This window comes from Phocoena phocoena, chromosome 5, assembly GCF_963924675.1.
Source record: "Phocoena phocoena chromosome 5, mPhoPho1.1, whole genome shotgun sequence".
In the NCBI taxonomy this organism is placed as follows: domain Eukaryota; kingdom Metazoa; phylum Chordata; class Mammalia; order Artiodactyla; family Phocoenidae; genus Phocoena; species Phocoena phocoena.
In genome coordinates this window covers 1,190,312-1,214,787 of record NC_089223.1, presented here as the reverse complement: position 1 = coordinate 1,214,787, position 24,476 = coordinate 1,190,312, and the positions used below count along the sequence as shown (strand labels likewise).

At 40.0% G+C, this 24,476-nt stretch overlaps 1 protein-coding gene across 1 annotated transcript in view; it reads left to right on the top strand.

Annotated features, from left to right (window-relative positions):
* PDGFC (platelet derived growth factor C) overlaps positions 1-24,476 on the top strand; it is a 216,769-nt gene that overhangs the window by 150,652 nt on the left and 41,641 nt on the right. The window contains exon 3 of the mRNA XM_065878195.1: positions 12,758-12,938. Coding sequence (XP_065734267.1) covers positions 12,758-12,938 — 181 coding nt within the window. The remainder of the gene's footprint in view (positions 1-12,757; positions 12,939-24,476) is intronic.

Below are 24,476 nucleotides of genomic sequence, written 5' to 3'. Positions count from 1 at the left end.
CTAAGATTTTAAAAAATAACCTTCTGGACTGTCTAGTTTGGTGCTTATTTTGCCAAGAGGGGCATGATGTCTAGAGCCGGTTAAAACTGAACAGCTATTTCCTTAAAATAAGGAGTTCATGACTCAAGACTGAAGTGCTCTGCACATCTGTTTGTGTTTGTTAAAGTACTAGGCTATGGGTCTGTTCTTAGTGATTTTAAAACTTTGAATAATGAATTATGCTGGATGGCCTGAAATTTGTTTTAAACTCTGAGAGTATTTTTTTCAGAGTATTTTTTCTCAGAAATCATTCCATCATGAAATAAATTTTAATAAATATAAATGCTCAAAATAAGTACCCTGAGCTTAAAAAAAAAACACTCCTATTCAGGACTATGCCTGAAATTCTCTAGTATCCCAAGAGGAAGAATATTTTGATTTCACTTTGGTGTATTTTAAAACAAACTTATTTTGCCATTTGCACAGACTTTATCACCGAAAGGTAAATCTGTGTATCTAAACAGACGAGCCTTTTAAAATCCCTTATGCTCCTGATCTGCCATTTAAGTATTTTCTTTTAAAACCAGGCCTGACGTCATGATAATGCTTTGATAAGCATTGCAGGAATCTGGTCCAAATTTTATTATCACACTACTTAAATAATTCTCTCAGCTTTAGATAAACCCATATCCAGTGCACCTTGGTCTGTCTGTGCAAGTGTAGGGACAATACAGCATAGGTAAAAAATGAACCAACCTAACCAACAGCAATCCTTTGCGAATGTCTTGATTAGTGATGTTATGGCCTTTTGTTAATATGTTTAGGCAATGGAATTCAGCTATTCAAAGAATCTATTTGGTTGGTAGGTAAACAGCATACAGAAGGAGCAGTCCGTAGGGTGCCTTTGGGTGATGGTTCATTGTGGCTTTCCTATGCCTGGAATGGTGTTGATATTGGGTGGACAAGAGTATATCCGTAGGCCTTCTTTCTTTTAAATTTTGAGGCCCTTTAAGGAAGCCTTGACACGTGCGTTCCCATTTCAATATTCCTAGTATCCTAAACTCAAGAGTTGGAATGCATTACAAGAAGTCCTTTTTTCCTGTATCCACCTACTTCTACAGGCAAATTCTCCTTTATCCTTACCCTATGTATTGAAAGTAGAAGGAAAAACAAACAAGATGATAACCCATGAGAGAAAAGCTTTGCTTAAGTCTGAGGAGAATGTTCATTTCATTGCTTCAATTTAGTCCCTCCAGTTTCTGTCCGTACTACAGTGGTTTGGTAGTTGGCACATGTAGCAAAGGTATACTGTCTATCATTTATATAATTGTTATTTAATTGTTACTGGTTTAATAGTGACTCAGTCAATATATGGTTAATAAACAGCCACACACCGCAAAGCATCACTAGGCAGCCCTCAGTGTTAGTGAGGTTTTATTGTGAGAATAATTACCTGATAGTAATGATGGTTAAGAGTGGCCCTCGGAGCAGAGAGGAACCTGGTCTCGTGAGGGGGCTCTGAGTTGACCTGGTAACCGGAGCTGCCTGAATCTCGGCATGGTTTCAGGAATTGCACAATGGTACAAGGTGATGCTTCTGTAACAGTGCATCCATCACCCGCGTAGTAGTTGCCTCAGGGTAGGGGTAATATGTTTCAAGGGCTGGCGAGTCCTGGAAAGGATGCTGAGCGGGTAGGTGGGTGCTGTTTTTACATTAACTTATTTCATTCCCACAACAGCCGTCAAGTTGACCCTGTTCCTGTGCCTGTTTTGTAGGACGTAAAATACAGACACAAAATTGAAGAATTCGTTATTTGCCCACTGCATTCATAAATGTGTCTTCTACTACAGTGAAAGGAGCAACCGGTAATAATAATTAACAGCAAGGCATGTGTGCTTGTGTTGTTCTAGGCAGGTAGGCTTCGGAAAGTAGGGCCATGGGGGCTGGTTCTGAGGTCCGCCTCGAGCCAGAAGTAATGATTCCCGCAGCTTGTGGTCAGGTGAGGAGCTCGGGGGCCCGCTGTTTCTCAGAGCCAGAGTATTACATGTGGGGTTGTGACGATAGCAGCTACTAAAAAAACCACTTATTGAGCAGTTTACTCCTTAGGCATTGTTCTAATTGCTTCATGTACATACGTTCTCTCATTGACCGTTCACGACAGCCTTGAGAGTTAATGAATATTATCCTCATTGGAAAGAAGACGATCTAGGGAGGCTCCATCGTGTCCTGTTTTGCTAGAGACAGTATCGTGTGATGGCTAAGAACATGGGCTCTGAAGCCCAGAGCCAGGACCTGCCTCCCCGTTACCCTTCGTTGTATGACTTGCTTTGTTACCTCTTTATACCTCAGTTTCCCATCTCTAATATGGATATAATAATGGGAGCTACAGATAGGATTGTGTTTGAAGATTGAATCACTTAATATTTATAACGTAGCTGCATACATGTACTCCATATCGTTTGCTTTATTATTGTGGTTATTATTTTGCACAGATATTCTGGAAGACTTGGGATTTTGGTAAAAGTTATCGTAAACGCATGCCTTTTTGTCATTCAATAATATTGTTTGCCTTTCGTCATAGGGTGCTTATATTTTATTTGTTACTTTTATTACTACACCTTTTTACAGCTCGCTGAAAGACGTGTTTCCCTATTCGGTTTCTAACTTTTTTTTTTACTGTCATAAGGAAAAACTATTGATGCTTGTATATTTATCTCACACTTAGTCACTTTAGTAAATTCTGTTTTAGTTCCAGGTGGTTTTTAAAAGCCAAAAACTTTGAAACCTCTTTTTCTCTCACACCCAGACCACCTCCTATCAGATCTTCAGACTGTTCACAGCCTGGAGCCCATTCTTTACCCCTACCTGCCCCCATGCTCAAGCCACCCACCTGGATGATGGCGGAGCTTTTCCAGTCTCCGTGCTTATCCGACTACTGTCTGTTCTTAAGGGATCTGTTATCAACTAAGGATCGTTTTTCTCCTGCTTCTATTACATTTATTTGCTTTCCTCTCTTATTAAATTAGCTCGAGCTTCCCCCCAAAATGCTGAAAATAGTAGTGAGAATGGCCGATCCTGTCTCTGTTCTAACCTTAATGAGAATGACTTTGATTTTATTTAATGTAATACTTGCAGTTAATTTCTGTTGTGTAATTTTACCATGATTTGAAAGTTTCCTGCTCTTCACAGTTGACTCCGTTTTTATCTAAGTATAATTGACTTTATTACGTTTTTTTCAGCATTTATTAATATGAACATATAGTTTTTCTCCTTTGAATATTCTAAAAGGTCATCATTACATTAATCCTCAAGTTCATGATGCAAATCCATATTCTGTCAAGAAGTATGCTTTTAACCCACTAATGAACGATGTTTGATTAAATTTTATGTAGAATGTTTGCATTTCCCTCCATTTATAAAAAGGTTTTTTGTTTTTTTGTAGTTTTTTTGCGGTACGCGGGCCTCTCACTGTTGTGGCCTCTCCCATTGCGGAGCACAGGCTCCGGACGCACAGGCTCAGCGGCCATGGCTCACGGGCCCAGCCGCTCCGCGGCATGTGGGATCTTCCCGGAATGGGGCACGAACCCGCGTCCCCAGAATCGGCAGGCGGACTCTCAACCACTGAGCCACCAGCGAAGCCCTTCCCTCCATTTATGAGTGAACTTGGCCTTCATTTTACATGTTTGATATTTTGCCATTTCAAAAAACTTGGACACAATACTTTTTTTTCAATTATTAGAAATTCTTACTTTTTCCAGCTTTATTGACATATAATTGACATGTAACATTGTGTAAGTTTAAGATGTACAACCTGTTGATTTGAAATACTTATATATTGCAGTATGATTACCACTGTGGCACTAGCTAAGAGCCCCTTCATACCACGTCACTCTACTTCTACATTTAAGATCCATTCTCTCAGCAACTTTCAAGTATATGATACAGTATTGTTAACTATATTCGTAAGATTTAGGCTAGGTTTTATTATTATTAATTGAGTGAATATCTGGTCATGTTCCATTTTTTTTTTTACAATTGCTTACATAACATTGAAATTATACATTCCTTTAATATCAAACGGAACTCTTCTATAAATCCTATGCCATTGCATCTTTTTTATTGACAGATGTTTGACAGTCTTTTCAATTTCTTCTGGAGTTATTAGTCTGTTCACTTTTTCCACTTTTTTAGTCAACCGTTGTAATTTACGTTTTCCTAGTAAGGCATCCATGTCATTTAGCTTTTCAGATTTAATTGGCAATAGTGTTGCCTAAAACATACTTACAGATGTGAAATCCATTTTTATCTGTGATTACCTCTTCCTTACTCCTATGCATGGCAATTCTTGACCTCTCTCTCCCCCCCCCACCAACTCCTTTCTGAGAACCAGCTCTTGGTTTTAATTCTGAATCCTAATTTGGTATTTGAATATATCTTTTAGAGTTTTAGTCTTCATTTTTTTTCACTTTATACTCTCTTGGTTTTCTTTTTTTTTTTAATTTTTCTAACTTTGTAGATTGAGTTCATGGCTTATATATTTGCAGTATTTTTATTTAGTAATAAGATAATTTAGAACTCTTCACTTCCTACCATGTACAGTCAACACCCCCATTTTTGACACGTAGAACTCTCATATTTTCCTGAGAATTACTCCATCGTATGTTGTCCTCCCTCTGCAGCGTGCTCTTTGCTTTGACTTATGCATTTCCTATGTAGGTTTAAAGTTCTCCATAACGAATTTTGAGTGCCTAAAAGTAGACAGTCCTGAGTCAATTAAAATTAATACCTGTAAATGTATATGCCCAAATTATCAAGTTGATGGATTAATTTATTTGAATGACTGTTAATGGTTCTCCAGCCACTGAACAAGTTCATTTGGCCAATCTGGACAAAGACACATAAATTCTATACTGTTAAGCCTCAGAATAGAGGAAATATAATTAAGTAGGAAGATTTTAAATATAATAGGCAGTACGGCTTCGCTCTTGAGAGCGTGGGCTTTGGAGTTCAGCTCCCAAAACCGAAGCCTTCGCTCTACACTTAGTTGCTATGTGACCTTGGCTGGGTACTTAGCTTTTCCATATTTTATAATCTGTAAAATGGGCAAAATAACAGTATTAACCTTTTATGATTTTTGTGAGGATCAAAGGAATGTATAAAGAGCAATGACTATGTGTAACATGTGTTACGTGTGTAATTTTTAAACAATTGTTATTGGAGTAGAGTTGCTTCACAGTGTTGTCTTAGCCTCTGCTGTACAGCAAAGTGCATCAGCTCTACGTGTACATACATCCCCTTTTTTGGATTTTCTTCCCATTTAGGTCACCACAGAGCACTGAGTAGAGTTCCCTTTGCTATACAGTAGGTTCTCCTATTTTATTTATAGTATCAATAGTGTATATATGTCAATCCCAATCTCCCAATTCATTCCACCACCACCCCGCTTCCCCCCTTGGTATCCATACATTTGTTCTCTATGTCTGCGTCTCTATTTCTGCTTTGCCAATAAGTTAATCTGTACCATTTTTCTATATTCCACATATAAAATATATCATATGATATTTGTTTTTTTCTTTCTGACTTACTTCACTGTGTGACAGTCTCTAGGTCCATTCACGTCTATGCAGATGGCATCATTTTATTCCTTTTTATGGCTGAATAATATTCCATTGGATGTATGTATCACATCTTCTTTATCCATTCATCTGTCAGTGGACACTTAGGTTGCTTCTATGTCCTGGCTGTTGTAAATAGTGCTGCAATGAACATTGGGATGCATGCATCCTTTCGAATTACAGTTTTCTCTGGGTATAAGCCCAGGAGTGGGATTGCTGGGTCATATGGTAGCTCTATTTTTAGTTTTTTAAGGACCCTCCATACTGTTCTCCATAGTGGCTGTATCAATTTGCATTCCCACCAACACGCATAATTATTAAAATTTATTTTCATTATAAGGTAAAGTATGGATGACCATTCTGGTGCCTAAATAGGGATTTAAAACGTTTCCTCTGTGTCTGGGTTGTCTTCTGTTAAACCAAAGTGTAAGCCAGCGAGCACTGCTGCATAGCTGTCATCTTGTTAAGTTTATTACCTTCCCCAACAAGCCCAGGCTCCCGTCGACACATGCAGAATGAGGCCTTCTGAAGATGCATGTCTGTTTGTTGGTAGAGTTTCACACCACCCTCGGGTTCAATCATTCACAGGGTAGATTTAATTGACAGGGTTTTAGTTAGTGTGAACTAGAAGCAGCCTGTTTTGCAGGGTTGGTGTATTTTCGTGGAAGGAAGCTGGGTGTCGGGCAGTTGTGTTTACAAGTGAATTTATTTCTTTGGTTTTGTCCTCAGCAGCTCTCCTATCTTCAGTTTTTAAATTCCCATGTGAGAACGAAAATTTTGTCTACAATACCAGACTTGTTTGTTAAACATAAAAGAACATAAATCCTCCGTGGGTCCCCAGGGGTATGATAGAGAAAGGGAGTGCTCGTTATAAACCACTTAGCGCTGTGTATACTGTATCGTGTTTCCATGAGAAAGTGATGTTTGATTGGCCCCTAAAATAGGTTTAGTAAATCCCTTAAATACTGATGTGAGCAGTTGTGCACGTGGGAAATTAATACCTGAGAGGGTGTTATAGGATTACCATGTCTCCAGAAAAGTCACCTGGGCATGTGTAGATTTCTGAATCTGATTCTGTTTTGTAATTTCACTTTTATGGGTCAAACGTTGCTTGGTTTTATTTTCTCCCATTCATTTGGCTGAGGCCTGCAGATAATCTTTTATCATTGTTTTCTCTCTTCCTTTCTTCTTGATGTTTTGAGCTGTGTTGTAGCGTGTCAGCCAACCAACTTATGCAATGAGTCCCATAGCCTCTACATGGCATTCTATGAGAAAAAAGAAACATTTCAAAGTATTGGGGAAGATAATTGGATTGAATACTTTAGTCTTTTTCCAACCACACTCTATAAACAAGTTAGAGGAAAATATGGAATTGAGTGGCAGTGGTTTTTGTTTTGTTTTGTTTCTATTTTGAAGGTTAGGAAGCAGCCGTGAGGCATGGTAATATGTCTCAAGTAGATTGTCACTGGGTCTGTTTTAGACGACTTGAATATGATTTAAATATAAGAATGCTATTTTTAGCAAGAGGATTTACTGTTTTGATTCACAAAATTAATGTGGAATAATTGGATGAAACTTAGCATTTTATTATCATAATGACACTGCTTTTGAAAAACAAATCCTAAAATGCCAAATTTACTATGAAACAATTAGTAGTATAACTTAAGTTCTACTTCTGAAAGGCAAAGAACAGAGCACTTTTTAGAGGTTCGTTTCATTTAACTTCATGGAATGAAAAACTATGTAGGTCTTTAAAATACGATGATAGATTTTTGTATGCACCAGACTTGTATGAGCTTGTGAGAATTAATTACCAGCTATCTAACTGCAAATCCAAAAATTGTTATAAAGATTAGGGTTATGGGGTGGTTTCTTTTTTCTATGGCGTCAAATTCAGTAGCAAATCTTCATGAAACAAGTAATAATCTACTTGTCACTCTTCTGTGCAGGACAGTGATTTTTGTCTCAGGATACAAGTTAGATATGGCAAAGTTTAAGACTTATTTGTGCCTTAATACGTTAACACTGATAATCTAGATATTTCCGAGTGTGCTTAAAAACTCCTTTTGTTTTTTTTTTTTTTCCTAAATTGTGTGCTGTCGTGAGTTGCTGAATTAAGGCCAGTAAGATCTTTCTTTTTATTCTTATATTTAAATTAAAAAAATTATTTTTGGCTGCGTTGGGTCTTTGTTGCAGTGCGCGGGCTTCTCATTGCGGTGGCTTCTCTTGTTGCGGAGCACAGGCTCTAAGCACACAGGCTTCAGTAGTTGTGGCACGCGGGCTCTAGAGTGCAGGCTCAGCGGCCATGGCTCACGGGCTTAGTTGCTCCGTGGCCTGTGGGATCTTCCCGGACCAGGGCTCGAACCCATGTCCCCTGCATTGGCAGGCGGATTCCTCACCACTGCGCCACCAGAGAAGCCCCTAAAAACACCTTTTAAATACTTATAAGGAGCTTACAGATCGGATTAACAAATATGGTGTTTCTTTATTTTTGGCCACGCCGGTGGCATGTAGGACCTTAGATCCCAGACCAGGGATTGAACCTGCGCCCCCTGTAGTGGAAGCACAGAGTCTTAACCACTGGACAGCCAGGGAAGTCCCTGGTGTTTCTTTTTTTAACAGAAATCAAAAGGAAATATGTATAATAAAATAGTTATGTGAGCTGTTAGTTTTAGGTTCCTTGCAAATGGTATTCTTTTCTCTTGGGATGTTTCTATTAGAAAGATTATAATAGTTGTTTTGAAAATGGTCTGGAGGAGGGAATAAATTAGGAGTTTGGGATTAACATATACACACTACTGTATATAAAAGAGATAATCAACAAGGACCTGCTGTACAGCACAGGGAACTCTACTCAATATCTTGTAATAACCTATAAGGGAAAAGAATCTGAAAAAGAACATATATATGTTTAACTGGGTCACTTTGCTGTATACCTGAAACTAACACAACATTGTAAATCAAATTTACTTCAATTTTTAAAAATTAGAAAATAAAATGATTTTAAAATGATCTGAAGAAAGTTTTTGACACTATGTGTTCACCCAACCAGTTTATTGAAAATGACTTCCTAATTGCCAGGCCCACGGGATGCTTCTTGGCTTTCATCTCCTTTGGTCTTTCTCTGGCAGTGACAGCGGGCCCACTTCTGCTTGGGTGGACACTCTCCCTCCCCCTGGCCTCCGTCCTGTGCCATCCTGCTTCCCTGAGGGCTCCTTTTCAGGATGTTTTTGTTACCAGGGCTTCCTTTCTGCCCACACTTGAGATGCTGTTGTTTCCGCATCCTCAGACGTGTTGTGATCCTGTGTCTATGCTGCTGCCTCATTGAAACCTCCTGTAGGTGCCCCATAGTCTGCAAGGGAAGCAAACTCAGATGCCCACGTGGGCAAGTGATGGAAATAAATGAAGATCTGGTTATTAAGAAAAAAATAATAAAGCAGCATAGGAAACAGACAAGGCTTTTTAAAAACTGGAAGGAGGATGTCTCATCTAAAGCCCTTTCCACCTGGCCCAGCCTCAGTTTCCGCGAAGGAGTGAAGGCCATACTGACCTCGTGCGGTAAACGCTCTCCGTCCCTGGCACCCAGCTGCTCGGGTGAGGCCAGAGGACAAAGGGCCCTCCTCTCCCGGAGCTGACGCCGGTTCTGCAGATCTGAGTAACACAAGGAGTCACACCAGGGCTAATAATATTTAGTATGACCAGATGTTCAAATTTGTTTTAAAAGGGCCTGAAATCCAGATTTTTCTGTGAAATTTAACTTTTGAAAATGTTGACTTACAGACAGGGAAAGACAAATATCACATGATATCACTTATATGTGGAATCTGAAAAAAATAATATAAATGAACATATTTACAAAACAGAAATAGACTCACAGACATAACAAACTTACGGTTACCAAAGGGGAAAGGGGATGGGGGGATGGTGGGAGGTAAATTAAGAGTTTGGAATTAACATACATATACACACTACTATATAAAAAATACATAGACAGTAAGAACCTACTGCACAGCCCAGGGAACTACGTTCAGTATCTTGTAATGACCTATAACGGAAAAGAATCTGAAAAAAAAATATATGTATATGTGTAACCGAATCACATTGCTGGGCACTTGACATTATAAATTAACTATAGTTCAATAAAAAGTAACTTTAAAAATACAGGTAGCACCTAAAAACTTAATCGATTCATTAAATGTCGACAAATATTTTAAAGAAGGGTAGAGGGCTTCCCTGGTGGCGCAGTGGTTGAGAGTCCGCCTGCGATGCAGGGGACGCGGGTTCGTGCCCCGGTCCGGGAGGACCCCACGTGCCGCGGAGCGGCTGGGCCCGTGAGCCATGGCTGCTGAGCCTGCGTGTCCAGAGTCTGTGCTCCGCCACGGGAGAGGCCACAACAGTGAGAGGCCCACGTACCGCAAAATAAATAAATAAATAAATAAAAATAAAGAAGGGTAGAACCTCTTCACACTGTGCTTAACCTCTTTGGAACATTGGTCTCCAAACTACTTTTCTAACATCCGACTCTGAAACTTAAAGGCCTTCGTACCTACACCTGTTCTTCCAGCTTGAGCTCCATCCTCTGTTCACAAGGGACCACCCCGGGCCCCTGGTTTCCTCTGTTATGTCCTCGGGATTGTGCTTCTCGCTAGAATGCGTTTCCATTCTCCTTGTCCCCCCTGGTCAGTCAGGACTCACTGACAGCCCAGATGCTGCTTTGAAGGCTGACCCTCATCTCACTGTACAGGGTTTCCCTCACCTTGCAAGTGTTCCGCACTGCCCGTTTCTCCTAAGCACTCCCGTTAGAGCGCTCAGCGCTGTTCAATGGACCCTGAGCCCATAGAAGCTATGGTTTCATCTCTGTATCCCGAGAATCTAGCCCAGCACTTTGTGGGCTGGCACTTTGGGCCAACACAGTGCTTCACAGGTACTCGTGGAATGACTGACCAGGCCTGAAATCAGCTGTCTGCAAACTAGCCCTGATGGTAACGCATATCAGGGAGCATCACCTCCCAAACACAGAACAGACATACTCTGTGAAAAGCGACTTTGTTCCACCTGTAAACGATCTCGGTATAAAAGTTACTCTTTGATTTAAAATGCTAGTTATCAACTTTTATACGGCGTCACGTCTGAAATAACCACTCAGTCTGTTTTACCCAAATCTTCCTCCCCCTGCCCCCGTTCCTGGTCCACCTTCACAGCAAGACTCCTGGGAAGGTTGTACTGGCTGCCTTGTGCATTTATCATCTACCACCCAGGCTCGTCGTGCGATCGAGCAAAAGCTATGCTCTCCTCCGGTATCTGAGTTTTCTTATTTGTTGCTTTCACAGTCGCAGGGTCACATTAAAGTAGGTGCCGGGTGGGAGCGAAGGGGTGCTGGGTAGAGAGGAAGGGCAAACTGTTGAGTAGGAGCTCTGTGCCCGCGACGTCTAGGCGCCGCGCGTGTGCTGCCCCGCCTTCCCTCTCTTAAAACATCCCCGTGAGTCAGGTAGCATTCTCCTCATTTTAAGGACAAGAAAAACGAGGCTGGAACAGGTTAAGTTACACACCATAGGAGAGCTCTGGCTACTGCTTGAGGACAAAGTTGCGTAAGTACAATTGGTTCATTATGCACTTTGTCCTTTTTCATCAGTTTTTTTTCTTCTGTAAATTCTGTACTGTACAGAGTATATTAATTTTAGTTGTCTGACATCTACTGAATTTAGACTCTTTAAAAAACCAACCAGTCGTCTTCATCCATGTCAGACCTCCCTTAAGAAAAGTTTGGCAACGTCCTCTTTACTATTGTGAAACGCAATTCATAACAGCGATCGTCTATTTATATGTGCAGTTGTTTAAAAACTAAATGTCATGGCCTACATGCTCTGTAAAGCTGAAATGATAACAGTCATTTATATTAAAATACACACGCACCATTACAAGAAACGGAAAATGAAGCAGTCAGATGTTTGTATCTTTTAAGCAGCAGACTCGGACTAAATGGGTATGTTTTCTGGTTTTCACTGTGATGCAAAGAGTATAAGCAACGTTCCTATTAGTGATTTGATTTTCCAAAGTAGTAGCTGTTGTTCCAAAGTACAGACGCTTCCTTCGACTTAACGTGATGGTTCTATTTCTAGAAAATTTGGCTTCAGCTAAATCTGCAAAACACATTTGTGCTTCTGTGTGACAGTATTACGTTCTAGACTCAGATGGACGATAGCAGAAATGTTGCCTTACGTGAGTGTCCAGCGAACTGTTTGAAAGACGTGGAGGGCGTGGAGCAAACACCCATTTTTGGGACTGTCCCTTGTTGGGTGTCCACGGACCTTGCCCACTTCACCCCCCGCCCCCTCATTGAGACAATGTAAAATGCCCTACACATTTCTCACAATTCTCATAAGGGGCAGCCCTGCTCTCCATGAGTGCCACTGATCGAAACTTTCAAACCCAAGTTAACATTGGTTAGAAGAGTATTAAGCATTCATTCCATAGGTTTAAGATACTGTGTGTAGCACAGCGTAAACCAGAAGCATGTAAGAATTGATTCCTTTCTTCAAGGGTTTAACAGCCTAGCTAACAAGATGGATCACTTGCATAGGCGTAGTTAAAAGTATGCGTTTATCAGGAAGAGAAAGATGGCAGTGAGCTGAGAACAGCCAGAAAGGTCTCACAGAGGCAGCTCAGTACAGAGTGAGATTTGGAGGACGTGTCTGTAAAAAAGTGGCTCTAGAAAAGCTTGGAACACAGATGAGGAAAGGGGGCCAAGGAGCCTGACTGGGGTGAAGGAGCGACTGCCAGAAAGTGATGGGCAGTGATCATGGAAATTAAGTTGGAGCAAAACTGTCATATCCAAATGGAGATTAAATTGAATAATTCATGAACGTCAGATATGGTCGCTCTGTACAAAATATTCAAGCTTTGACATGGCTCTTTAAATGAATTTGAAGTTCGTTACCAGTAAAACTGGAGGGCTTAGAATCGAAGACTTGTATTTCTTTAATTGGGAATGCATTTTCAGTTGTGTCTCTTCTTTGGAAGATTTTATTCTATTTATGCAGTTAAATTTGGGATGAACTCACAGCTGTGGTCTGCAGGGACTCATTGTCTCCATGGACATGGACTTTGAATTCCTAAAATAACAGACCATGGTTTGATGTCTCTTCTATCTTGGTCTCTTGCAGGTATGATTTTGTAGAGGTTGAGGAACCCAGCGATGGAGCCGTATTAGGGCGCTGGTGTGGGTCTGGCACTGTTCCGGGAAAGCAGATTTCTAAAGGCAATCAGATCAGGATACGGTTTGTGTCTGATGAATATTTTCCTTCGGAACCCGGGTTCTGCATCCACTATAACATTGTCATGCCAGTAAGTACCACTTAGAGATGCCCTTATGTATCTGGATCAGTTGTTTGGTCACTTCTTTTTCTCCTTTTAAACAAGAGATTTGGGAAAACCAAGAACCAAAAACCTTTCCATAGCTTGATTTTTTTTTTCATAAATGTCACTATGGTTATCGCTATAACTATAATTTATTCACTGCAGATTATTTGTGTCTCCATTGCCTTAAAAGTCCACGCTTTTATGTGTTTTAATTTTTCCCCCATTAAGGTGTCATCTTTCCTTTCTGTACCCACCAAAAGTTGATTGTTTAGATGTGTCATTTTATCTTTTTTGGGGGGAAAGGTCAACTTATTAACTACTCTTTTCAAATCAGTGTTTTAGCAAAATATATTTTAAAAAGTAGTTATCTCAGTTTTCCTACTTAATGTTTGTCCTGATTAATAATATTATGGCCTTTGTACCCCAAAGAGGAAGTTTCAAAATTCTCACAGGGATTTAGGAAATCTATTTTTATTTGTATTGCAATTGTTTATTCCCTTCATTTTATGTATTATTTCAAACATTTGTATCTATTTGTTGCGCTGCAACAAAAATATTGAAAACCTTCTGGCTGTTTATCACATTCTGCTTATGATGGTAATTCAGAACTATTTATACAAATATGGTGTCACCTAGTATACTTTTCAAATATGATGAGTATCACCGTTTAAAAGACTATAAAATTGATATCATGAATGATTTTGACAGATCTAGCAAATCACTATGCACACTGGGAACATGAAATGGCGTGGGCTATATGCATTAATTAACATGTATATTCTAACCAGGTATACAAATAATGCATCCAGCACCCTAACAATTCATGAGGCCAGCTAGAAAACATGGGATCAATATTTAACTTTATATATTATTATATAATTATTATAATTACAATTAGAATATATAAAATTATAATTATATATTATATTGATATGTAAATATTACGAATAATTATACATTAACATATAAATATTGTGAACGATTGTACATTATTCATATATTATATAATATTATAATATTATATTATATAATAATTTTTAAACATTGTGAATAATTATATATTATTCATATTGTAACATTAAGCAGGAATTTCCCTTTTTTGATTGCCCAAACTCAATTCCGTGGAATAGTATTTAAGCAACTGACTAAATTATGAAGTTTAAGTATTGCTTGAGATACAGCTGAAAAGAAACACAGAATGTAAACTGAAGTTGGAAAGATGATAATTTATTTATTAACAGAATCATTTACTGTGTACAATTGAAGTTAAGGGAGGTACCTCTAAAATATGCTGTGAATTTCCATTGTGAATCTTGATCAATTTTCTGATACAGATTATCTGAGATATGTGTGTCTCTATTCCATTATGAAGTACTTTGCACAGTATAGATTCTCTACCATGTCCTTTGTTAATTTCCAAAATTTTTCTTAATTTAACTGTTTAACATTTTAATTTAAATTTAATAAAATTTAATAATTTCACCTAGAAAAGTGTTAGTATTAGACAAGGATGAACTTACTTAAAAACCTTTTGATACTGTGACTGTTTGTTTGAATGAAACCACTAAGAATCTGTTTATCACCCTTTCACAGTATGCTGCTTCACAGAATTTATGAGTTGAATATTTGTTTTAAGCCTAAAACGCCCTTGGGAGCCATGAGAAAGCTACACTTTCACAAAGTTATACAGTCCATACTTTCCAGTTTGGATTTAGCACATCTAATGTTCTTAAATATTTAAATATGAAACAATCAAATTTTACTGTAAAACATAATGGTAGGTCTTGTATCATAGCGAAGGTTTGATTTATCCCAAACCTGTGACAAAAATAAACTTGAAACTGAGAGGCTATTTGTACAGTATTTTAAATGAACTAGTGTCTTCACATTATATTAATAGCAATCTATTATCATCCCACAGAATAAGACATGAGAGCAAAAACATATATATGCTGACACCAAGTGTTGCCTTCCTCTGATTTTATGATCTCATAGGTTGCCTGGTTGTATAACCCACGGAGTGGTGTGGAAGAAATAAAATATGTAAAGACAAAAACACAGGAAATGTACAGTGCCTCGCTTAGTTCTGGCCCCATTATAGTTTTTCAATAAGTAGTTGAATACTGAGTTGACCATACAACTCAGTCACCCCAGCTTAACTAACAGCGGATTCACTGACACTTGTGTTTCCATATGTATGTGTGTGTCAGATTCCTGAGCCTGGAGATGAGATAAAGACCCATAAGGATCTGCTGTAAGTACCACCCATCCTCTGGGCTGGGAAGGACCCTGCCCCCTGGGTTTGACCTGTTACCAGGGATTCACTGTGACTAAGAGCAGAAACTGCATCTGGGAGACTTTGGGTGAAGAGGGTATTTCTGTTTGCATCATCAGAATTAAGTTCAGGGCATCCCTGGTGGCACAGTGGTTGGGAGCCCGCCTGCCGATGCAGGGGACACGGGTTCGTGCCCCGGTCCGGGAGGATCCCACATGCCGCGGAGCGGCTGGGCCCGTGAGCCATGGCCGCTGAGCCTGCGTGTCCGGAGCCTGTGCTCCGCAAGGCCGCAGCAGTGAGAGGCCCGCGTACCGCAAAAAATATTAAGTTCAGTACGTTTGTAGATCGTTACTGAAATAGTTGGATAAATTGTCAGTATGGACTTCGGATTGACACTCTCCTGGGCTCTGTTGAACGTGTCTTTCTTGGTAACTAACTTCTTGGTGACTAGTTGCCCTGTGATGGCTGTCTGGGGAAACACTTTGCATTATGCTTAGTTAGGAAACCATCAGGCTGGGGCCAGAAGAAGCAAGAGAAGAGGACAGTAGGTTCCTGCCTTGCTGAACATGTGTGACCTGGTGATTTTAATCTTGCCAGATGGCTTTCTGGAGTGATCACTGATACATGAATTGTACTGTCTCACAAGCTTTGGCTCCTCAGGGTGTGAGTTTACTTTGACGGTTTACCTGCCATTCCCTCACTTACCCTTTGCCCTGATCCCATGCAGCCGTGGCTCTCTCCATGAAGCCCACACTCATTCTGCTCTCAACAACTGCCCCAAGTTGGTGAGTGAAAATTGGTGAGTGATTTTGCACTCTAGCCTCCCAGAGTGTTGTGCATTATCAGTGTACGTTGCTCAAGGGCACCCCTCCCTGCCTGACCCTCTCGCCCAGCATCCCTGCCAGCAGGGCATCATCCATCAGTCTTATCTGTGCACCAGCGAAGGAAAGCCTCAGGGAAGAAAGTTTGCCTTTTGGAGAGGAGGCTTTAAAGTTCTGTGGCATTTGCTCAGGGGCAAGTGCCCCTCCAAGCCCCTGGATCCTCGCTCACACTTTTTGTTTTTCTTTTCTTTTTTCCCAGAGATGAACTTCATAATTAACACACCCAGCTCCCCAGACGCCATGGTCTCCCTGACTGCAAACCCCCTGCTGCACAGGGGGACTAGGGACCACCGGCCCGATGGCTTCTTGATTTTGTAATGATACAATGCTATTCAGCACAGGCCCTGAGCGCACTGTGAACTTCCTGCCTCGAGCTGTCGCTGTGTAGCTGTTCAGCGTTCCCTCGTCTGCCATCACCCCTGCAGGGGGGGGGGGTGTGAACCCCCCATGGAGCTATCTCACTTACTTTATGTGACAGAGTAGCGATGATCCATAAACCGGAAAACCGAAGAATCGCAGTAATGACACGACACACTCTCCTGGTCCTGGTGTATTAGGCTGTATTGCCAAGGATACATTCTTGTCCTCCTTAAAGAAAGAATGGAACTGGAATCTTTTCTTTTCTTTCCTTCTTTTTCTTTTTGTTGTTGTTGTTGGGGACTGGAGCACACTCCCGGGGTAAAGAAATTAGTACCTACGTATGATGTCGTACGCATTGATGGGTCTAATCATCCTTACCTGCTTTTTTATAATGAGCAGAACGACTATTTTGCATCTGTCGACACAGAAAAAATAATGTTGAGTTTAATCACATTTTTTTCTGGGATGATTATAGAGAATGTTTATTTTAATATCCTTTATATTTTACAAATAAGAGAGTGAACTCCGCAGCCGTCTTTGGGAGCTTGAATGAATATTTATTCCAGTCAACCTTTAAGACTCTGTGGTTCTGATTACCATACATCTTAGCAGGAGAGTTTTAATGCATTAGTTAAAGTTCTCAGAAATAGTTTTTGCTACACGTGTTGCCATTAAAAATTGGGATCGCCTTTGAAAGATGATTTACCCACTCTTTTTCCCTCCACCAGTGAATGAGAGAGCGTATAGTTAAACAAGGGCTCCCTTACTATTTCGGACAAAGTGATGCTGACCTAACATAGTTCATATGTGTTTTATATAGAGATATGCTTTCCTTTGTAATATTATGTTTTCAGTACCATTTTCTTGATTCCCAGGTACCTTAGACTAAGACAGGAATAACATTTATCTTTCCATTTTGCTCTTTCAAGTTGATATTATAGACTGTTAGTTTAGAAAAAAAAACGTGACGTAGGATGTTTACCTGAAATTAGAGCTAGTTCTTTGTAGCTTTTAAAAAAATAGTACCAGATTGACTACATTAATTAAAACTTCCAGAATTTTCATGCTGTTTTCAAGAATTATTTATGGAAATGTATGTTCCCCAATCATGCTCCATTAATACATAATGGAAAAGAAATGCAGGCAAATGGATGCCAAACAATATATATCCAGCTTTCTGAAGGGGCATAAGGAGTTAATAATGTCTTTGATTTTTGTTTCCTTTATGGTAGAAGAGGAAAAAAAAAAGGCCTGGTAGATTAGCAGTGAGAGATTGTTTGGGAAGAAATGAAGCAAAACTGAAATAAAACAGTGCGAGCCTGTTTCTGTTTGGAGGCCACACGCAGTGAGCACCAGCGCACATTTCAGACCTCTTAGAAAGAAAAGAAAATTTCTTGTTTAATTTTGGAGTAATTTATAATAGAGTATGTGTGTCTCACTCTGGGTACTGTAGCATAAGCACCGTTATTTTAAAACGTTAAGAACCTACAAAGGCTGAAAAGTAACATCTTTTCTCATATCAAGAAACGTTGTGAAAAGTGTTTTATTTTTTAAAAAATCTCAGCCTTAATGTAAAATATACCGCGTATTTTTGTCAGTCACTTCACAAAACCATACCTATTTCTGAGATAAACGGCACAAATCCAGATCTGATATTTTTGGTGGTTTTCTTCTTTATATAGAGAACTCTTCTTCTTGAGTATAATATTACTTGTAATCCATACTTTTTAAAATGGTTATAGGATTTGAGGATTTTTCTTTTCTCCAAACTGGTTAACATTTTGAAGGGTGATTACACTACTGCCGCTTTCTTTCAGGATGGTTTTATTGAATATTTTTAAAGAGCTTTAATCTAAGCTTTCTGATCAGAAGTAGTAACAATATTTTCAACAGTTTATTTGCTCTCATTTTCAGTTTATTGACTGGATCAGTTTAGATGAAAAGAAATAGATGTTAGCGCTACCATACCACTTGACGCCGTGTATTTTGATCTTCTTTACTTTATTGCCTGAAAAGGGGAGAGTGCGGGGCTGAATGAACTGAAGGCTCCTTTGGTACCCAACAATCCCGTGCCGCTCATCTTAAGTTACCTCCGCATTTGTTCTATTATTTGTATGATTTTAATGTTTCTTTTTTTAAATATCCAAAATCATTTTTTTTCAATATTTTTACATTTTTAATTGACATACAGTTGATTTACGATGTTGTGTTAATCACTGCTCTACAGCAAAGTGATTCAGTTACACACACACATATATATATTATTTTAATATATTCTTTTCCATTATGGTTTATCACGGAATATTGAATCTAGTTCCCTATGGTGCCTTTTCAATATGTATAATCGATGGCACCTGTTGGATATCACATATTTTTTATTCTTATTAGTAAAATCATACCCAGAGAGCAAAGTATGAGAGAGAGAGAGAGAGAGAGAGAGGGTAAGTATGGCGGCCACTTTGTGACCCCACCGTGTGTTCTCCTGAGCGGCCTTCTTGTGAAGGACGCGTGGGGAGTGAAGGGGCGGCCGTGCAGCAGCAGGGCCTTCCGTGGGGCAGGCTCAGAGGACACTGGAAGCCCGAGGTGCCATTGAGGAATGCATGACTGATCGCCAAAGAGTTATTAATTATGCAGGATGCAGAGAACAAAGCAGCTTAGTGAACATTGGCTCCGGGGCAGAAAGGACTGGGGGTTTCCTTCCCTTCTGGATATGCCAGTAGGTTTATCACTGTTACTATCTTGTCAAGGAATGTCTTACCAGAAGGCCAGATTTGCTTTTATGTTCAGGTTAGGAAAAATTCCAGCTAACTCTCAAACAAGGCATCAAATTCATTGGTTCACTTCATTCCAGCAGCGGGGCTGGAATAAAAATACTTAGAATAATATCCTAACACAAATGCCTTAGGAAAAAAAATGTCAGAATGTATTCAGGATTTTTAAAAATCGTAAATCTTCATGACAAACTGCATTGCATTCCTATGTTATTGTATTAAACCGATTTGAACAAGGAGAAAATTAGGTTTAAACCTTTCAGAATAAAATTCTATTTCCCTTAAGAGAGAATTAAGAGAAAAATGTGTTCTTAGAATTTTTTCTGTAGCAGAGAATAGAAGAAGTATTTCAAGTGTTGTATGTCTATACTGGAGTCTGAAACACGTTGAAATGATTTGAATTTCATTAAAATATACAATGTACTTGTATATTTATGCAAGGAGGCTTGAGGTGACAGTATTTTCTTGCATCAAAGAAATTATACAATTGCTGCAGAGACTAAACTCTTACTTGCCTAAGAGCTGTTAAATGTATTTTTCTACCCACCCTCTACTCCATGGACACAGAGCTCCCTTTCACGTGAAGGGCATGGGCTGTCTTCCATTTCTGCTGATTCTTTTTGTTCCATTTAATTCCTAGCTATCTAAGAAGGAATTTCACAGATAGAATGATTTGTAGTTGGAAAGAAATAGGCAGTTGTTACAACTGCGGGAATGGTTAAAAGGCGCGCAGATCATTTTAAGTCGATGTGCAAGTGGGCTGTAAATTAGAAGTTAGGTGAATTAAAAGTTTGAAGTTTGATTCATATTGTACATCGAAAGCCACAAAGTTTTGGAAGTTTAGGGTTAATACAGCAACCTAAACCCAATGGAGAGAACTGCTCTCTAGAAATAAGTTTGTTACAATTTAAAACGATAAAAGAAATACTTTTTCTTCAATATCGCCATCCATGTTCCTGTTAATTCTTTCAACATTTGTTGAATATGTGATGAGGTATTTTGATATGGGAAAATTCAGAGGTGTATATGGTATTGCCCTGTGTTTCTAAGAACCTCGCTTATTCTGGACAAGAGATACGTACTGTATACCTATACAAATACAGTGTGTCAGTGTGTCCTATAAGTGGTTTGGAAAGATTTTGAGAAGGAAGAGAGGCGATTGTTGAGAGCAGAGGATGTCATAACTCTTAGATTAAAGAGAAAAAAACTAAACAAGCAAACAAAAACCCCGGGAGTTACCTAGTATAAATTCGATAACAACTGCATGATAAATACCTTTCAAGAGCTTATTAAAATGTATGTTTTCAGATGTCAGAGGTTATGATTCTCTAGTTCTGGAGTGGTGCCCAGTTATCTGCATTTTCATCAAATGTGCTTATATATTATGCTCCAAGACGTTCTCACATTGAATTAGGGGGAAGAAATTTCTCGAAACTATAAACTGAGCAGGATACAGAGAGTTTTACTGAAGATGTTGGGGAAATATTTTTTATATTCAAACTAGCATGAATATTTTATGGAACAGATTGGAGACTCTGCCCGTGTATTTAATAGCTAACGTGTCCATGCATTCTCTATTTTTCAGGACTGCAGAAAAGAGTGGGACTTACTTTCAGATGGATAGATTTCAGATTTTTTTTCAAATTATTCCAGTGAGAATCTTATTTTACATTTTTATGATTTCAGTTTGTAGTACTTGCATTTATTGTACCGACTTTTCTAAGCTGTAGACTAAAACCTATCAATTCTGTCAACTGTCAGTGTTTGTTCCCCGTGGAACTAGGATACATGACCACCCGCCATCTTTTCTTGGTCAACACTAGCTTATCTGGTAATGCACAGGTGGCCAAGGTCCAGCAGTGAGGCACCATTCCGGACAACGTATTCTTTTGTTGTCGGTTGTGATGGGTGTGATGGGCCACTCTCAGTAAAACAAGACACTTCCAGCCATCAAGAAGTGTTCTTTCATTCTCCTCACTCTGTTTTTTTCACATGTAATTTTAATTTTTGTCTGAGTTACACTTGCACGTAGCTTTGAAAGGCGACTCTTTTTCTTAGGCTTGTTACAGACGTAGCAGTTGCCCCCTGCTGCCCACTTCCCCTGCCCCGACTGTTGTCCTTTGGCGGCAGGTACTTCTGGTTCTTTTAACTGATGCTCTTAGAATTGACCTTCAGACCTTCAGGTCAAAAAGGCTTTTGTCGCTACTTCTGGCGTCTTTGGTTTTAAGAATTGTCTGTGGACGTCGTTGACGTCACGCTCTGGGAGGTGAGACCTTCACTCTTTTTCACCCTCCTGCCTTCACAGACCCCTTCCCATCCATCCCCCCATCCTCCGTTAGATCCTAATTATATCAAGATCCAAATGCACCCCGTGCATCCTGGTGGCCACGCAGCCATTTCTCACAGCTGAGCCATGAAGTATGCTGTGACTACATTTCCTTTCCTGCCCTCTGTTTTGTTTTATTCTCCCTAGAGTTGTGTCATTTTGCGGTTTGCTGAGCTTTCTGTATATTTATCATTGATTCATCCCCCAATCATTCCTCAGATTGTGTGAATCTCCTCTCAGTACAGTCAGATGCATTAGGTTTCCTAATCGTTTCATCTTTGGGAAGAAATCCCTGCAGAAGCAGTCTGTCTGCTTCCCTCTGGGCTGGTTGCCCTTTACCTGCTGCACAGCCATCATCCTTGGGGCCTCCTTCCACCCCTGCCCTGAGCATCCCCTTTGCGGTTGTCTTGAATTAGATCCCTTGTTTGTACCATCTTTTGTCTTCCTCTCTCTTAGTTTACTTCCTTATTTGGGAAGGGAGTAAAACCCCCATGAATTTACTGAGAAAAAGGAGTATCACAGAGAAAGATCTTGTGACCTCGCATAACTGAAAACGCCTTGATTTAACCCTCAGACTTGAATTCTTAGCTCAGTCTAGAATGTGAGTTGACCCCTTTGAAGCTGACTGGACATTCTGTGCATGTGATGGGCTTGCTGATGAAGGTGTTTACTGTCCTGTGAGTAAAGGCGGCTCAATTCCTTGAAAACCCCCAGATTCTCCTCGCCTCTTAGCTGAGGGTGTAGTCCTGGCTACCAGCTCTACGGACTCAGAGCTGAGAGTCGACAGCGTTAAGTATAAAGGTTTTCATTCAGCTTCTTCACCCCGCATTCAGAATAACATCACTGCTCCCTTCTATGCTTGGGTCCCCCAGGCCGTAAATGCTCAGTTTTATCCTGTTCAGGGTACAAGTCCGAGCAGGGAATATGTCCCTCTCTGCCCCAGTGGGGAAGTCTTTCTGGGGTGCCTGACGGCTTTGCGATCTCCAACCCATCCCCCTATATGCAGCCTCCCTGTCGTTAACACGCCCATAGCTACCTGACGCCCCCCCCCTCCCCCCAGAGCTTTTGCGTGGTTCTTCTGTGTCAGTCAGGTTGCTTCTTGGCTTTGTCTCCTGCAGGTCCACCGATGCAAGGACTACGCATCCACCTGCGTGTCGGTTTCAGAATGTTACCGCAGTAGGCTCCTTTCCAATTTTCTTTGGCCTTAACGATTATGCATTTAAAAAATACCTTTAGATCAGAGCTAAAATCACCATCTTTTCATTTTTTTCTTTTATTTATATAACAACGTCCTTATTAAAGACTAAGTTGTTATTTGTTTAAGAAAATATTCGGAAACTCTGCACACTATGGACACACTGTGTGCCAGGTGCCATGCTCTGTAATTGGCTTTCAGGAATTGTTACCAAACACGAGTGTTTGGGCCCAATGCACAGTGAGACAAAGCAAACCAAAACATTGGTGTTTGGAGCAGAGAAAAGTTTATTGCAGGGCCATGCAAGGAGATGGTGGCTGGTGCCCAAAAGTCCCCGAACTCCCGCAAGGGTTTCAGCAAAGCATTTTAAAGGCCAGGTCAGGGAGGGGCGTGGCTGGTTGTTGCAGACTTCTTGGTAGCAGCATCCTTTGTTCTTGCAGCTGTCCCTGTAGGTCAGGTCATGATGTTTCTATAAACCTCCAAGGAGATGAATGTTATTCTCTGTTCTGCAACGTTTTGTCTCAGATGAATGAAAAGTGTTATACCCTTAAAGGTCAGAGCCTTGAGAATGGGCTGTCCTGTATATTTCAGGCTGTAGGCATTCTTAACTTGTAGCAAAAGCAACAAAATACAAAGATTAAAGTCAAAGAAACAGATCCAATATGGAGTCAGATATCTTCTTCCCTATTACAGAATGACTCTCGGTTATCCTCCCAGGCCAGATAAAATAAGCCCATATAGAAGTCGCTTCGCATGGTTATGCTAATATTGTGTTTATCCTTTTAAAGTTGGACAAGCAGAGAGGACTTGTTCAGCTATTTCACTTTTCCTGAACTATGTTTCAGTATTAGTGTCCTGTCTGGTAGTAACCATAGGACACCAACCGTGATTCATTCTTCTTCTTTTTTTAATTGGAATATAATTGCTTTACAATGTTGTGTTAGTTTCTGCTGTACAATGAAGTGAATCAGCTGTATGTATATACACATCCCCTCCCTCTTGGACCTCCGTCCCCCCACCATCCCACCCATGTAGGTCATTACAGAGCACCAAGCTGAGCCTCCTGTGCTATACAGCAGGTTCCCACTAGCCGTCTGTTTTACCCATGGTAGCGTATATACGTCAATCCTAATTGCCCAATTCATCCTAAATAGACATTTCTCCAAAGAACACATACAGATGGCCAAGAGGCACATGAAAAGGTACTCAACGTCACTAATTATTAGAGAAATGAGGTCTCACCTCACACCGGTCAGAATGGCCATCATCAAAAAACCTACAAACCATAAATGCTGGAGAGGGTGTGGAAAAAAGGGAACCCTCTTGTACAGCTGGTGGGAATGTAAATTGATACAGTCAGTATGGAGAACAGTATGGAGGTTCCTTAAAAAACTAAAAATAGAACTACCATACGACCCAGCAGTCCCACTACTGGACATATACCCTGAGAAAACCATAATTCAAAAGGACACATGTACCCCAGTGTTCATTGCAGCACTATTTACAATAGCCAGGACATGGAAGCAACCTAAATGTCCAACGAGAGACGAATGGATAAGAAGACGTGATTCATTCTTTATACGTGTCAGTTTTAACCAAACAGCTCATAGGATCCATACATTTGAGAAAATGCTATCGTTAAGAAGAGTCTTCACATATTCACTTGTTTGAGTTATGCTGTTAAAGTATTTGAATGTTTCAAACATTAAACCCAG